Consider the following 16,251-nt stretch of genomic DNA (forward strand, 5'->3'; position numbering starts at 1 on the left):
GGCCAGCATTGTGGTGCTGCATCCTATATTGTGATATAGGATATATCCTATATCTTTGTGATGCTAGCATCCTATATTGGAGGGCTGGTTTGAGTCCCAGCTCTTATGCTTCTGGTCCAGATCCCAGATAACGTGTCTGGGGAGACAGCAGATAATGGCCCAAGTGCTTGTGTCCCTGTCACCCATATGGGAGACCAGGATGGAGTTCCTGGCTCCTGGCAGACCAGGATGGAGTTCCTGGCTCCTGGCTTCACCTTGGCCCAGCCCTGGCTATTGTAGTCTTCTGGGAGTGAAGCAGCAAATGGAGGATATCCTTCTCTGCCTCGCCACTTCCCATCATTCTACGTTTTAAGTAAATAAATACATACTAAATAAATCTTTAAAAAACCTTCTAATCCTTTTAAATGTCAACTCTTCTCTACAGTTTTAAGGAGACCATATTTACCTCTTCTTCAAGGATGAGATATGCTTCCTACTGTTCAAATAACAGCTCCACCTGTGCGTCCTCTGTGACATGCCAAAAATTTCCCCCTACACACAGAAGCTCCCAATTTCCCAGGCAGGCAGCAATGCTACATCCCATTCATTGCAGTCATTTCTCAACCTCTGCTTCTCACCTCATTTCAACAGCTAAGAACAACTCCAGTTAATCTCACCTCCTGTTAATCTCTCTGTCTTCTACTCCTAACAATCCAGTCCTGCCAGTAGCACTAGCAATGTGGTTTCCATTGCCAAAACCAAAGGCGCCTTCCTTTCCTTGCTAGATGTCACCGCAGCACCTGGAGCTGTGGTGTATTCCCTGTCTCTAATGTTTGCCATTTCTTCTCTGACCTCTGTGACTATCTTCCACTTGCTGTCTTCTTACTGCTCTAGCAAGTTCCCAAAAAATCCAGACCTGAAAATATCGACATCTGTTCAAACATGTCTACTCAGTCACTCAAACTGGAAAAAATTGGCATTATTCTTTGATTTATTTCTTTTCTATCTACCATCCAACCACCTGGAGTATTCAGATGGTTTTACTCCTGCAAATATTTTTGGAATGCTCTTTGGATCCCATTACACTGGTCCAAACTCAGGGCCTCACTCCCTTCTCACCTGGACTATTACTGTAGACTCCTGTGGCCTCTTTTCCCCACTGATAGGCAGCTGCTTTCCTTATGTCTTCCCGTGGGTAACTCCATCCACAAGATAAGGTCTGAGCTCCTATCCCTGCCTCTCTACTGTTTTTCTTTCTGTTCTCTGGCTTGCACTTTGCACCCTAATAACCTTGAACTATAATACTGCTTCTTCCTTTTCCTTGTATTAGCCCCTCTGCCTGCCAGGTCTCAGGTCTCATCTGTTGTCTGGCCGACACGGTTCCTGCAGGAACCCTTTTCCGCCCCTACCTTCTCATGCACTCTCCAGGTCTTGCTAGGTTGCTCTCCTTTCTTCCTAGAAAAAGTTTGTGTTGACACTGATTACTCAGTGGTAACACTGAAATGACACATAGATGAGGTTGCTTCCATCTACCATTCTACCAATAAGCTCATCAAGGGGGAATATAGTCATGTCTGTTTTCCTAATAAGAAAAACTCTACTTGCAACACGGTTTGAAGTACTTGATAAATAACCTGAATACAGCCATCATTAACTTCAATTTGGTACAAATGAATTTTAAAGCCAGTGAAAAGGAATGCTTACTCGTACTGGATGTTGGCTTCATGAAAGAAGGCTAACAAGGCTTGGGAAGCATTTTGGAGAACGTGGACATCGGTAACTGTTCCCTCTGATACATGGGAGATACTGCTGGGCTGCCACAGGTCCACCTGTAGTGCAGGAACCAACCTATAATTCACATTCAATGTAGGTGGGGAAAAATCCATGTCACAATGTCAAACACATCTTGTTTGCATACAGTAACACCAAACACATTTTGGGTTAGACTCGGCAGTTCCATCATCAAGGTTGAATTCTTTCATCTTGAATTTGGTATCTGAATTTTATTATATCATGTATAATCTAATCATAATTTAAAAGTAAGACTTTGAAGACCAATACATTAAAGCCACATGATAAAAAGGAGAAAAAAATAGTTTTAAATATAGCTCTGATACTGTTTTAAAATTATTTATTGTGCAAATATTTGAATAAGTATAAGAAAGAGAAAGATATGTTACCTTTCATCCTACCACACAAGCGAATTGTGGTTGTTTAGCAGCTTTTGGTAACTTTAAGTGGAACAATCTCCAAGTGCCTCCTCCTTCCTTCCCCAACCCATGCCTGTCCTACTCAGCCTTCATATGTCAATAGAAACATCCCCTTTCAAGGATTGGGCAGGTCTCCCTGTCATAGTTTTCAGAGCTCATTGTGCTTCATTTATGACAAAACTCCCTGTTACCTGAATATAAACTCTATGAAGGCAAAGGGTTTGCCCATTTGCTTACTACCCATTATAAGTGTCTAAAATAGTGCTTAGGGCATTTTAGTAACTCAATCACTATCTGTTTCTGTTGCATGAATGTAGACTCGTTGCCGTGTGGTATTTCACCACATGTTCATTCCTACAGAAAAGCAAGAGCCGCTTCTGTTTCCTGCACTGTGGTACCCCCAGTGCCTTGTTCAGTGTTCTGCACCTTGTAGTAGCCCTGCTTTCCTCAAAGAATGCCTGAAAGATGGAAGACAGGAGCACTTTATATTCTGCAGGAGCTTAGGGCAGCATTTTTATTTAGACACAATTTCTGCAGTCTCTCTGTCTTCCTCTGTTGGCTTTGGGTCTCCCTCTGCTTGCATCTCTGCTCATGGTTGTGCTACAGGGCCATGATGCATGCTAAGCCCTTATCTGATAAGGTTTAGTTATTTTATCTTCATTGAAATGTCAGTGTCTGCATTCTGCTAGAGAACTCTACACGATCAAAAATACTTCATGACTCAAAGAAATAAAACTTCCACTGGTATAATTGAACTTGGAACAGGGTTGACTTTTCTTTAGGGGACAGCTGGTCTACCTCTTTTCTTTCAAGCAGCTGACTCCTCCACTAATTGGCAAGGGCAAACCGGAGTCGGCTAACATGTCAGCCCAACAGTCATGGACGAGCACAAATGTGGGTCCAGAAGGCATGCTGAGAGGCCACTCGATCCATCTGTTAGCCCGCGGGCAAGGATACATCGAGGACTGCACTGCAGTGTGCCTAATGGACACGTCCACACGGCATCTTTTAAGTTTCCCAAAGAGGAGAGTAGGCAACATCCTATTTTACCTCACATACACAATTAACAAGATTGTGAGACTTTTTTATTAATATTTTATTCTGTAGCACAGTTTCTTTTCTTTTTTTCTAGTTCTAGTCTTCCGTGAGGAATGGCTGGTTTCTTGTCTTTGTGAGATGAAGCATTTGGTATTTTCAGGGTTTTTTAAATATATATATAATGTATATTATATATATATAATTTTATATATATTTTAATATATATATATATTGGATTTTCTTTTTTTTTTTCCTAAGCCTTTAGTCATCTTTGGGATCTGCCTCCAAACCCATTCCAGAGTCAGATTTTTGATATTTAGGGTAACAGTTTGCTGTCATCTCTTAATACCCATGGAGACAAGGAAATTGTACTGTATTCAAAGGGGAGACAGCCCCAGGTACCTAAAATAATATGAGCGTCCACTGTAGATGAGTTTATAAGTGCCAAAAGAAGAATCCTCATCTCAGAGAAGAGAGTGGCTTCCCCACAGGAATGTTCCATGGAGAAAACATCCTCCAGAAAGACCCCGAGAAGGCCTCCCAGGAAACTGACAAGCCACCAGGAAGCAGAGGGCCTAAAGGACATGCAACAAAAAGAATTTGCAAGGCCAAGAATTGTATCTTGTTGTGGTATTAGGATAATTCAGATTTTCTCCGGCCATATTTTGGGGAAAGGGTGCTCGGATAAGTAGCATGGATATTCCAGTCTCTGTGGCAGGTTCATGCCTCTATTAATATATAGGGAACAGTAATAATCTGAGATCAGTACAAACATTATCCACTTGACAATTCAACTTTCCAGTAATGCCCTGAGATAGGAATTAATTAAAGATACATTTAATGAATGAAAAGACTCAGGTTCATAGTGGCTAAGTCACTTCCCTGAGGAGGCAGAGCTACGGAATGGCTGATAAGGATGTGATGGGCTCCTAGGCCCACAACTTACTGACCCAGTGATTTCAGGATCTTCTAAGAATACAGGAGAGAGGCCAGAGCTGTGGCATAGAAGGGTAAGCTGCCACCTGCAGTGTTAGCATCCCATATGGGCGCCAGTTTGTGTCACAGCTGTTCCACTTCTGCTCCAGCTCCCTGCTAACAGCCTGGGAAAGGTCACAGAAGATGGCCCAAGTCCTTGGGCCCCTGCCACCCACGTGGGAGACCTAGATGAAGCTCCTGGCTCCTGGCTTTGGATCAGTCCAGCTCTGGCCACTGCGGCCAACTAGGGAGTAAACCTCCCTCTCCTTCCCTCTCTTCCTCTCTTATTTCTGCCTTTGACCTTTGAGATTAAAAAAAAAAAAAAGCAAAAGAGAGACTTATACATAAAATTTGTTAAAAAAAATACCAAAGAGTAAGCATCTTCCATATTCTGGAGTTAGTGTTTGTGCATGTCTTATCAGTGGTTCTTATACTCCAGCCTTCCCGTGGGGCTACCTTACCCTATGAATTAATTATGCAGGTATTTCAAGGTTCTAACCAGTCCACTGAGGACAGGTTACTATCAGCCATTTCCTTACTACCCAAACACATCTGGATAAGGTGACAAGCAGTTCTGAACTGGAAGCCATGTGGCTCTGGATCACAACTTAACAAAACATCAGCAGCCTTGGCAGGACGCTCTGAGGCTGCGTTCCAGCCATCCCAAGTCTTCCCTGAGAACAGCACCTGAGGAAAGGGAGGGAAGGGCCACTGCTTTGCAGAGCGTTCTGGCCTCGGAATCTGGCGACTGCTTCCGAGTGTTCTTTTTCTCTTATGGTTGCCAGTCACATGCCAGTTTACTCAGATCTCTTTATGAGGTGGAGACAGTTAGTATTATGGTCGAGAGTGCAGACTTTGGAATCTAACCCCCTGGGCTATGGAATGGGAGTTCTTGGCAGCATTAGCTGTGTGACTTTAGGGGAGGTTTAAACATTTCTGAGCCTCCATTTCCTCATTTGTACTGTTGGCATAATTTAAAAACCAACCTACAGGCTCCTTGGTGGGGATTAGTGGGAATAATGAGAGTAAAAGATGCAGCAGAGAGCCTGGCGCATAGGAAGAGGTTGAAAAATAACAGTGAGTTGAAAAACAGGAAGAAGATCTGGAAGGAATAAGGGCACAGTTCTACTTTATGAGTTTCTGGTTAAGATGAAGAACATGGTGAGTTGTGCCCTTATTCAAGAAAAGTAAAACCTGGAATGGCTCTAAAGGTGTGGGGGCGAGAGCCATGAAGGAACAAACGGCATGCTCAAAGCAGGAATGGCTGTCCTAGCACAAAGGCAAGTAGCTGGACTTGAAGGCACTGCAGTGGCGATGAACTTCCCGACTTCTGACTTCCTAGCACCAAATTCAGGCTTTCCATTCAGTGCCTATGTGATCTGGCGTACTTTCTTCACGGGTAAAATGAAGATGATCATTGTATCTTCCTTGTTGATCATATTTCACGATATTATTTACAGCCATTTTTGTTGTTAGTAATATAGAGACTAGGGCAATTGTACAAAATGCTGTGATTAAGAGCCAGAGCTGGGCAGCCTGAGTTTGAATCCCAGATCTGCCACTTATCACCTGAATGACTTTGGGCAATTTCGTCTGTTATGACAGGAGATGATGCATAGAATGCATTTCACAGATATTTCACAGATTTGTTAGGCTTAAAAAATTAATGCGTACAAAACACATACAAATTACACATGCAAAGTACATAAAATTAATGCAACAAAAATGCATGCAGCAATGCCTGGTGACTTGTGAGCATTTGTTAAATGATAAATGATTCAGAGTTCAAAAAATAATTTTTTTGCAATTAAAAAAAATCACCATTTAGTCTGGCACCAATTTCATGGATTTTCTGGCTCTTGTGCTGGGCTGACTTATTGTCCTGACCTAGTTCTGTCTTTTAGGCCAGGCTGACCACACACCTGCTTCAGTGTTGCCAGGGTCGCTTTCATTGTCCTTCAACAACTTCAGGGTGATTCCTAAGTGTGCATGTGGGAAGATGCTGAGGTGTGCCTTCAGCTTGTAACAGATGGCCTGCCTCTCAGCTGCCCAGAATAACAGAGGAGCATGGAAAAGAATGGTCCTATTCTCTGTGCTATTTTTTTTTGTTGGTTTGGCACTTATGTGCCATACAATAGGTTTCTAAGTAAGAAAATCTGATATCAAGTCCGAAGTTGACTGGTGTTTGATTTAATTTACATAATCATATTAATCCAATATTAGTCTACACAAAATTTTCATACACTGAAAAGTACCCTCTTTTGCTCTATTTTTTTGGGGGGGGATTATTTACTTTGGGAAATAGCGAGAGGAAGAGAGAAACTGACAGCTCTTATCTGCTGATTCACACCCTAAATACTATGATTGCCATGGCTGGATCAGGACCATAGCCAGGAGCTGAGAATTCAATCTAGGTCTCCCATATGGGTAGCAGAGACCTAGCTACTTGAGTCATTACTGCTGCTTCATCGAATCTGCATCAATAGGAAGCTGGAATTGCGAATAGAGATGGAAATGAAACCCAGGCACTCTAATATGTGATTACATTTTTACCACGAAGCCAAATACTTGCCTGTTAGCTACTCTTTTAAAAAATAATTAATTAATTTTCATCTTATTTGAGAGGCAGAGAGACAGAGACAGACAGATACAGAGAAAGATCTTCCATCCTCTGGTTCACTTCCCAAACTTCTGCAACAGCCAGCTCTGGGACAGGCTGAAATCAGGAGCCTAGAACTCCAATCTGCATCTCCCTTGTGGGTGGCAGGGACTTAGGTACTTGAGCCATCGCCGGCTGCCTCCCAGGGTGTGCATTAGAAGGTAGCTGGAATTAGAAGTGGAGCAAGGACTCAAATCCAGGCATTTTGATATGAGATGTAGGCATCACAAGCAGTGTCTTAACTGCTGTGCCAAACACCCCCCCCCCCCCCCCCCCAGTTACTCTTAATATAGACTTTGTGGTCAGTATCCATGTAATCTTGAGTCTTCTTTTAGGATCTTTCTCTATAACCTCTTCCGAAGCTTGCCTGACTTCCAAGTTTGGGTCAAATACCTTTGCTATCTGCTTTAGTAGAATTGTGCTTCTTTCATATTTTCTTACTTTCAATTATTTCTTAATGTGGGCCCATTCATCACTCCTAAAAATCATTTTTTACTCTTCTGAAAACTCCCACAGTCCCCAAGTCCTTTTCCACCGTGAAGAAGGATGACCTTCTAAATCTCTTTGGGTTACTGGGCACTCTCTTTCCTGTGCAACCCTGGTGCGCGTAATAAACTTTTATGTTGTATCTGTTCTTACTCTGCCTACTGTCAGTTTGTTTCAGCAAACTCGATCATTGAACCTTCAGAAGTAGAAGAGAAGTCCCTTTTCCCCTACAGGGTTATGGAATAAAGATGTTGACCTGTGCTGGTCTACCTCAGGAGACATGATGAAGTCAATTACATCTGACTTTGGCACCCTGCATCTGTGGCGGCACGGACATACCACCATCTTTTTCATTTAAAGCACCAAGATCCCTTTAATTCCTGCCCTCTAAGTGAAGATTTGAAGACTTCTAAGTACTAAGGGGAAATTCCTGACCTCTACCCTTGAGGCTCTGAGATTGTAACAGCCACTAAGGGAACTCACTAGAAGAGGAAATAGCAAGTCAGTATGTTTTGCTGGCTTAAAACAATTCTTTACTTGAGACCCAAGTCAACATCTTTAGTCCAGCTCTGTAGTAGTTTGGAGGCAATCAGAAATCACCCAGCATATCACCTGGATCCCCATTAAGAAGGACGTCTGAAGATAAGAGCCCTTGAGCTGCACCTCATCAAGTATCAGAGATTTTCCTCTATTCTCTGGATGATTCATGACTTTTAACTTTGATGACTTCTTCAGAATATTTGATCACCACGTTCAGAAGTATTCCATTTAGTGTTCCAAACAACAGTGTGATACTGCACTTAAATTTAAAATTCTGGCCCTTTTCTGGCACTTAATACTTAATGACAATCACTTCAGATTTTGCTATGCATTTCCTTTTTCAGATGCTGGCTCAACAATTCTTTTCTATATTAACCCAAGAAATCAAACAAAACTCATCTTTGATTTAATGAAAAAGAAATTCCCAGTTGGGGAAATGAAAGAAGCTTTTTCTTCCTGATTCTGTCTCAACTTTGAAACTTTGATATATCATATCTTAGAGCATTAATTTGCTTAATTACAAATAAAGGGTTTGAACTACTTGATTTCCAAGTACCCTGTAAACTCTATAATTATGCCAGATGTAATGTATTTTTTATTATAAAAGTTTATATATCCCTAGGAAAATATTTCTCAAGTTCACCCACATTTTTATTCTTGACTTTAAACTCAGAGAAAAGCTTCAACAACTTAGCATTAGTATCACCTTTCATGTTGATCAGTCATATTAACTTGGAGGTTATCATTGATAAGTAATAATATATAATAAATAGGTGAGATAATCATTCAATTAAAAGTTTTATTTATTTGAGAGGGTAGATGAGAAGGGGGGAGAAAAGGATGAGGGGGAAGAGAGAGAAAGAGTGAGAAAGACAGAGACAGAATATGCTCCCCTTTGCTGGTTCACTCTATAAATGCTTGCAATGGTCAGGACTGGAATAGGGGTTAGAATATAAGATGAGAACTCAATCCAGGTCTCCCATGTGAGTGACAGGGACCCAACTACTTGAGCCATCATCTGCAGACCTAAGTGTCTGCACTGATAAGAAGCGGGCATCTAAAGTGGAGCTGGGTATCAAATCCAGGCCTGGATGTCTGCTGTATGTTTCCCAACTGGCATCTTAACCACGAGGCCAAATGCCTATCTCCTATTCTATTTTTAGTAAATTAATTCCAACTCCTTTATTGAAAACACTTTTGTTTCCACTTGTAATAACCCTTTCAAATGGTCTCTCCTTATTTAAGTCTGGATTGGTTTTTCAACTTGGTAGTGTAGTGCAAGGGCACACTCATGGTTGGTTTGAAAGTTACACATAAAGAAGTTCTTTTAACCAACTTCTACTGACTTAATTAATATTCTTCTCTATTAGCAGCACATCCTTTTTTGAGCCAAATGTTAGAATAAAAATTCTGCCATTTCACCTCTACCAATCACCTCCACAATAAGGAGACCTTGAGAGAGAAACACTAGCTTTGTCTTTGATGAAACTAGCTGTAAAAATGAGCAATAAAATAAAGAGATGGAAAGCAAGTGGAGGAATGGAAAATATCCTAACTGCTCACAGAGAATTCAGGCCTAACCCATAGGGAATGAGAGGTGGGACAGCAGTCAGAAGCGAGGTTCTCAGTTTCACAGAAGCCCTGGACAGGCTCAGGAACTGGTTATCACCGGGGTATGCAAATTGGGAGTGAGGAGGAAGTAAGAAGGAAAAGGAGATTGTATGAGAATCTGAGTCAGGACTCCAAATTCTCTACACATCAACCCACCCACAGGTAATGACCTTTCCCAGAAAAATAGGTTTTCTGGTAAAATTTAAACAGAGGGGGCTTTAAAGTAGTGGCACAGGACAAAGAAGATGCTGGAGATAATGTTGAATGGAAAACCAGTAGATTGGTGAAAATATATCACTGATTGGCTGCTTGTCTAACCCAAGGCATGGGATAAGATACACTCATACACTCCAGGTAGGAGATTAGAGAAACCACACCACTCCAAAGAAAAAAAAATGAGTTGATGGTGTCATTTTTGGAGTATTCAAAGAAATCAAGTACCACCAGAGGTCTACTGTTTGACAAGTTTTTTCCAAGTATACCAGTCTTCCTGTTAGCTTTTTCAGTGACTAGGTCTGACTATGAAATTTGCTAAGATCTCCCAGTCAGGAACATAGAACAAGGAAACAGTCAAGAAGAAAGAGTTCAAGGGAAATAGATAGACTACTGTAGGGAGGGCAGCAAATGATGATTTCAGAGAAACTGTTAACACGTGCAATTAATGTTTCTGTGATAGAAGATATATTCAAGAAACAAGAGCAGAATGTTCAAGAAAAGGAGGAACAGTTTGAGAATAAAAAAGAGTAGATATTTAAATGCCAATAGGATAAATAGAAAACGGTTGAGGAAATGTTCCAGAAAGCCTAACAAAATGGTCCAAACACAGAAAACAGAGGAAAAAAGAATCATGTAGTCTATCATCTGATGAACAAGAAAGCCATACAGATAGATAGAATAGAAAAAGAAAAGAGAGCATTATCAGAAAATCAATTTGAGACAAATTTTAGAACTGAAAAAAAAAAAAAACCATGGATTTCCTGATTGAAAGGGTTATTGAGTTCACAATGAATTAAAACAGACCCATACCAAATTATATCCCTACAAAATTTCAGAACATAGGAATAATGACAAAACTAGTCATAGGACTGACATTTCTAGCAACTCAGAGAACTAGCTAACTATTCAAAAACAGATAGAAAAAGCTAAATAAAGCACACCAGGTGTTCCTGTAAATGGAGAGCAGAGCTCATAGAATGTAAGGGAAATTCCAGGTGCTCCAGATAAAGAAGAAAACGCCAACTGGAACTGTGAGCATGCGGGTGAGCGGTCCTGGGTAAGACTTGTGGTTGTCTGTTATAAATGCAAAGGGAATAGGATTGAGGTTTTGGGCTCAAAGTTGGGGTTTGGTACTGACATTTTACTATAAAACTAGAACTTCCGAAGGGCAATTTCTTAGAGTGGCAAAATTGGATAAGGAAGGACTTTATAGAATAAAAGCAAAACCTCTCCAGACAGAAATGATAAGTCCTCAAGTCAGTCCACTCAATTTTTACACAAAGACTTGATGAAGAAGATTTCACACAAAAGAAAAATTATAAAACGTATGAGCAGTGAGTCCACTCTAAGTGAAAGCCAACAGATGTAACACATAGCAGGATTAGAGGCAAGATCTTCAGATACTAGTTGCATAGTATGTATCTAAAATAATGGATAGAGGAAGTTACTAAGACAAAAGGGAAATATAAATTAGGGAATCTTAGAATATCTGAAGAACCACTTTAATGAGGTTCTCCATATATGTAGATGAACTATGGAAGACAGGAGTAGGCATTTAGCCTAGTGATTGACATCTGTGTCCTACATCAGAATATTTGGTTTCAGTACCCTTCTCTGCCTCCTGACTTACTGCTAAAGCAGACATTTGGACAGCAGGGATAGTTCAGAAACAGGGTTCCTGCCATTCACAAGGGAGATGTGGATTACATTTCCAGCTCCTGTCTTTAGCCCTGGTTCAGCCCTGGCTGTTGTGGACATTTGGGCCCTGAATCTGCAGGTGGGAGCTCACTGTGTCTCTCAAACTTTAACAAAGGAAATATTTAAGACAATTATATTATCAGCAGGAATGGTAAAGGGACTTGAAGAGAAGTAAGGAATCTACAATTTAGAAAAGGAAAGTGAATGGGATCAAAAACTAATAAAATAAAAAAGAAATAGGGAAATAGATCAGTAAATACAGTAACTAAGAAGGGATAAAATTTTGCAGTTAAGAAAGCATATATGTTTCATTAAAAAAATCCCTGCTGACTATAAGAGATATATACAATAGAAAGTTAAAACAAAATAATAGAAAAGATAAATCATACAAATACTAAAGAAAAAGCTGGCTTAGCTACATTGAAAGCAAACATTAACATATCAGAGGAAAACAGCATTTATTTAATTATATTCTTTTGAAGATTTATTTATTTGAAAGGCAGGTTTACAGAGAAAAAAGGAGAGACAGAGATACTTCATCTGCTTATTCATTCCCCAAATGGTCACAACCAGGAACCTGGAACTCCATCTGGATCTCCCACATGGTTGGCAGGATCCAAGTACTTGGGGCATCTTCCTCTGCTTTCCAAGGCACATCAGCAAGGAGATGGATCAGAAGTGGAGCAGCCAGGACTCAAACAGGACCCCGTATGGGATGCTGGTGTCAGGTGGCAGTTTAACCTGCTGTGCTACAATATTCACCCCAGAAAATGGCTTTTAAGGATACTACATATATCAGTATTATATAATTATATATATATATGAGGATACTTCAAAAATTTGTGGAAGAATTAAAAGATATGTTTGTTTTAGTGTAGTTTTTTTGAATTCATGCATATTTTTTCATATCATGCCTTTTCCATGAACTTTTCAAAGATCTGCATAGGTATGGATTTCAATATTTTTGTATAAAAATGTATCTTTTAATTCCAACCTTTTTGAAAACCCTTGTATGTCTATATATGCATATATATAAAGGCATATATATATAAATTTGTATATCTCTATATAACAATAACATAATAACAATAAGGCCAGGAAGATATAAATATTAATCTGAATGTATCTGACATTGACTAACAGCATCAAAATATATGGCAAAGGTATCATAGGATTATAAATGGTAACTCTTCAGTTCATTTCAGTAACTGAAAGATAAGACTTTCATCTGAAGAACACATTGAATTTTTATGAAAATTTACCCATTTCTGGGCCGGCATTGTGGTGTAGTGAGTAAAGCCACCGCCTGCAATGCCAGCATTCCATATGGGCACTGATTTGAGTCCTGACTACTCTACTTCAGATCCAGCTTTCTGCTATGGTCTGGGAAAGCAGTGGAGGATGGCCCAAGTCTTTGGGCCCCTGCACCCACATGGGAGACCCGGAAGAAGCTCCTGGATCCTGGCTTTGGATTGGCCAATCTCCAGCTGTTGCAGCCATTTGGGGAATGAACCAGTGGATGGAAGATTTCTCTTTCTTCCTGCCTCTGCCTTTCAAATAAATAAATAAATCTTACCAAAAAAAAAAAAAAAAAAAAAAAAAAAAGAAAATTGACCCATTTCCAGGCTACAAAATAAGCTTTAACAAGTGTCAGAGAATTGATGTCAAACAAATGTTCTCTGATTACAGTGTAAATAAATTTAGAAATCAATGTTGAGAATGATCTACATTTAGAAATTTAAAAAACAGACTTGCAAGTTATTTAAACTTGCAAGCTAAAGAAGACACTGCAGTGAAATCAGGATTGAATCACAATTAAATATAACATTTTAAAGACATTTATGACCCTAAAGGTGCATGTTGCAGAAGACTAAAGATAGAAAACAGATGAGTTACATGCATAAACCAATAGCTACTTAAATAAAATACCTTTGGATAAATAAGATCAAAGAGGTGAAAGATTTTTACAATAAAAACTATAAACCATTGATGAAAGAAGCTGAAGAGGGCAACAAAGAAATTAAAAGACATCCCTTGTTCATAGATTGGGAAAATTAATATCATTAAAGTGCCTGTACTACCCAAAGTGACACAAGATTCAGTGTAATCCCAATCAAAACACCAATGACATATTTTACAGAACTAGAGAAAACAGTATTGCAATTTGTGTGGGACCACTGAAGATCCTGAAGTCAAAGCAATCTTGAGCAAAAAGAACAGGACAGGAGACATAACAATTCCTGATTCTTATACCACAAAGCTTCAGGAATTAAAACAGCATGATGGGGCTGGCACCGTGGCACAGCAGGTAAACCCTCCACCTGTGACGCTGGCCAGGATGCTGTGACCCTGCTAATGTGCCTGGGAAAAGCAGCAGAGAATGGCCCAAGTGTTTGGGCCCCTGTACCCATGTGGAAGACCTGGTAAAAACTCCTGGCTCCTGTATTCTGCCTGGCCTAGTGCCGGCCGTTGCAAATATCTGAGGAGTGAATTAGTGGGTCATCATATACAATAGCCAATTAAAAATAGTTTAAAAACCTAAATATAAGACCTGAAACCATGAAACTATTAAAAGAAAACACAGAGAAAAATGCTTTGGGGCTTTTGACTGGTAAAAGATTCTTTTTTGAATAGGACTCTAAAAGCACAGGAAACAAAAGTAAAAACAGACAAATGGGATTTCACCAAACTAAAGAGCTTCTACACAGTAAAGGATACAATCAGCAGAATGCAGAGACAGCATATAGAATGGGAGGAAACATTTGCAAGCTTCCATCTGACCAGGGTTAATCACCAGCATATAGAAAGGACTCAAAGAACTCAATAACTCCATAAAGACTGAATAATCCAATTAAGAAACAGGCAATAGATCTAAACAGACACTGTACAAAAGGAGGTATACAAGTGGCCAACAGTACATGAAAAAACGCTGTTTCTAATTATTGGGGAAATTTCGATTCTCTTTTGAGATATCGTCTTACCCTTGTTAAAATGGCTATTATCGAAGAGACAAAAGATAAGTACTTTTGAGGATGTGGAACATAAGGAATTCTTGAACACTACTGGTGGCAATGTAAATGAATACAACCATTGGGGAAAACAATATGGCAGTTCCTCAAAAAATTAAAAACAGAAACATCACATGATCCAGCAACATCTTTACTAGGTATATATCCAGAGGAAATATAATCAGCCAGTAGAGAGACATCCATGATCCTAAATTTAGTAGATTACTATTCACCATAGGAAACAACTTAAGTATCCTCCCAGTGATGACTGGATAAAGAAAATGTGGTACAGATACCTAATGGAATCCTAGTAAGCCATAAAAAAGTATGAAATCTTGTCACTTGGGGGTCATTATGTTAAGTGAAATAAGCCAAGGACAGAAAGACAAGAATCATATGTACAATATAAAAATGTTGATCTCATAGAAGTTGAGAGGGGGAATGGTGGTTACTAGAGTCTGGGCAAAACAGGGAGTGGGGAAGTTGGGGAAAGGTTGATCAATGGGTACTCATTTATACCTGGATAGGAGACTAAAGTTCTGATGTCTTATTGCCCAGTAGGGGAATCATAGATAACGTACTGTATATTTTTCTAAGACACAAAAAACTGTAAGAAATAATTTTGTATGTTCTCACTTTAAAGAAATGATGACTATATGAGGAGATAGAAAGGTCTTCTTTGATGTGATATAATGCAATGTATACATGTATGGAAACATCACCTGGTTTATGTATTTATCAGTTTAGTATATATTTTACAAATTTAAAAATATTTAAAAATTCATAAATAAGCTGAGAAGTTAGAAAAATAATAACACTGAAAACTATTGAAAGACAGAAGGCAGGACATAGTAAAGATACAATTATAAACTGATGAAATAGAAAATAAAACTAATAGTGAAGTTAAAAAAAACTTGTTTTTGAAGCATATTTAAAATAAAAAAGGATTGTTAACACATCTGCTTAAGAACAAAAAATCAAAGATTTCAATGAACAATTTTAATGTTGAGAAAGTGACATAATTTCAGATTGATAAGATTTAAGAAATAGTGAACCCTATAAATGATCATAAACCAATACAATTAAAACTTCAATAAAATTAACAATTTCCAAGAAAATAATATTAACAAACTATATTTAACAAAATGGGCTATCATTACATTCATAACTTATTGTTCCCTTCCAATACCTGGTATTCCTCAAATGGTAATCATGAAATTAATCTTTTATTACCTTTTTAAAAAGATTTATTAATATTTATTAAAGGCAGAGTTATAGAAAGGCAGAGGTAGACAGAGAGAGAGAAAGAGAGAGAGATCGTCTATCCACTGATTCACTCCCCAAATGGCCACAATGGTTGGAACTGGGCTGATTTGAAGCCAGGAGACCTGGAGTCTCCCATGTGGATGCAAGGGCCCAGGCACTTGGGCCATCTTCCACTGCTTTCTGAGGCCATAGCAGAGAGCTAGATTTGAAGAGGAGCGGTGGGACTCAAACTGGTGCCCATATGGAATGCAGGCAATGCAGGTGGCAGCTTTACCCACTATGCCATAGTGCCAGTCCCCTTTAATTGCTTTTTCTTTTTTTGTTAAATCATGGGTGGAGAAAGATAGGTATTGATAAGAAACAGGCATGGGAACTTTGAGTTTGGAAGTTTTGAGGGCAAATGCATGGGGTTTATTGTTTTAGTGTTTTGGACATGAAACTTGCAGCGTGTATGCTAATCTTCCTGAGTGTTCTTGCCAACTGAACAAAGACTCATTCTGGGCTCAACAAGAATTCGGCTTCATGAAGGTAAGATTTTCTTTAGATATAACAAAATGGTTCTTTG

General features: G+C 39.3%; 1 protein-coding gene across 1 annotated transcript in view; it reads right to left on the minus strand.

The window, feature by feature from the left end:
* The window catches only part of CPA6 (carboxypeptidase A6), a 350,506-nt gene that overhangs the window by 111,828 nt on the left and 222,427 nt on the right, over positions 1-16,251 (minus strand). Inside the window, exon 3 of the mRNA XM_002710456.5 lies at positions 1,684-1,808. Coding sequence (XP_002710502.1) covers positions 1,684-1,808 — 125 coding nt within the window. The remainder of the gene's footprint in view (positions 1-1,683; positions 1,809-16,251) is intronic.

This window comes from Oryctolagus cuniculus, chromosome 6 (assembly GCF_964237555.1).
Source record: "Oryctolagus cuniculus chromosome 6, mOryCun1.1, whole genome shotgun sequence".
In the NCBI taxonomy this organism is placed as follows: domain Eukaryota; kingdom Metazoa; phylum Chordata; class Mammalia; order Lagomorpha; family Leporidae; genus Oryctolagus; species Oryctolagus cuniculus.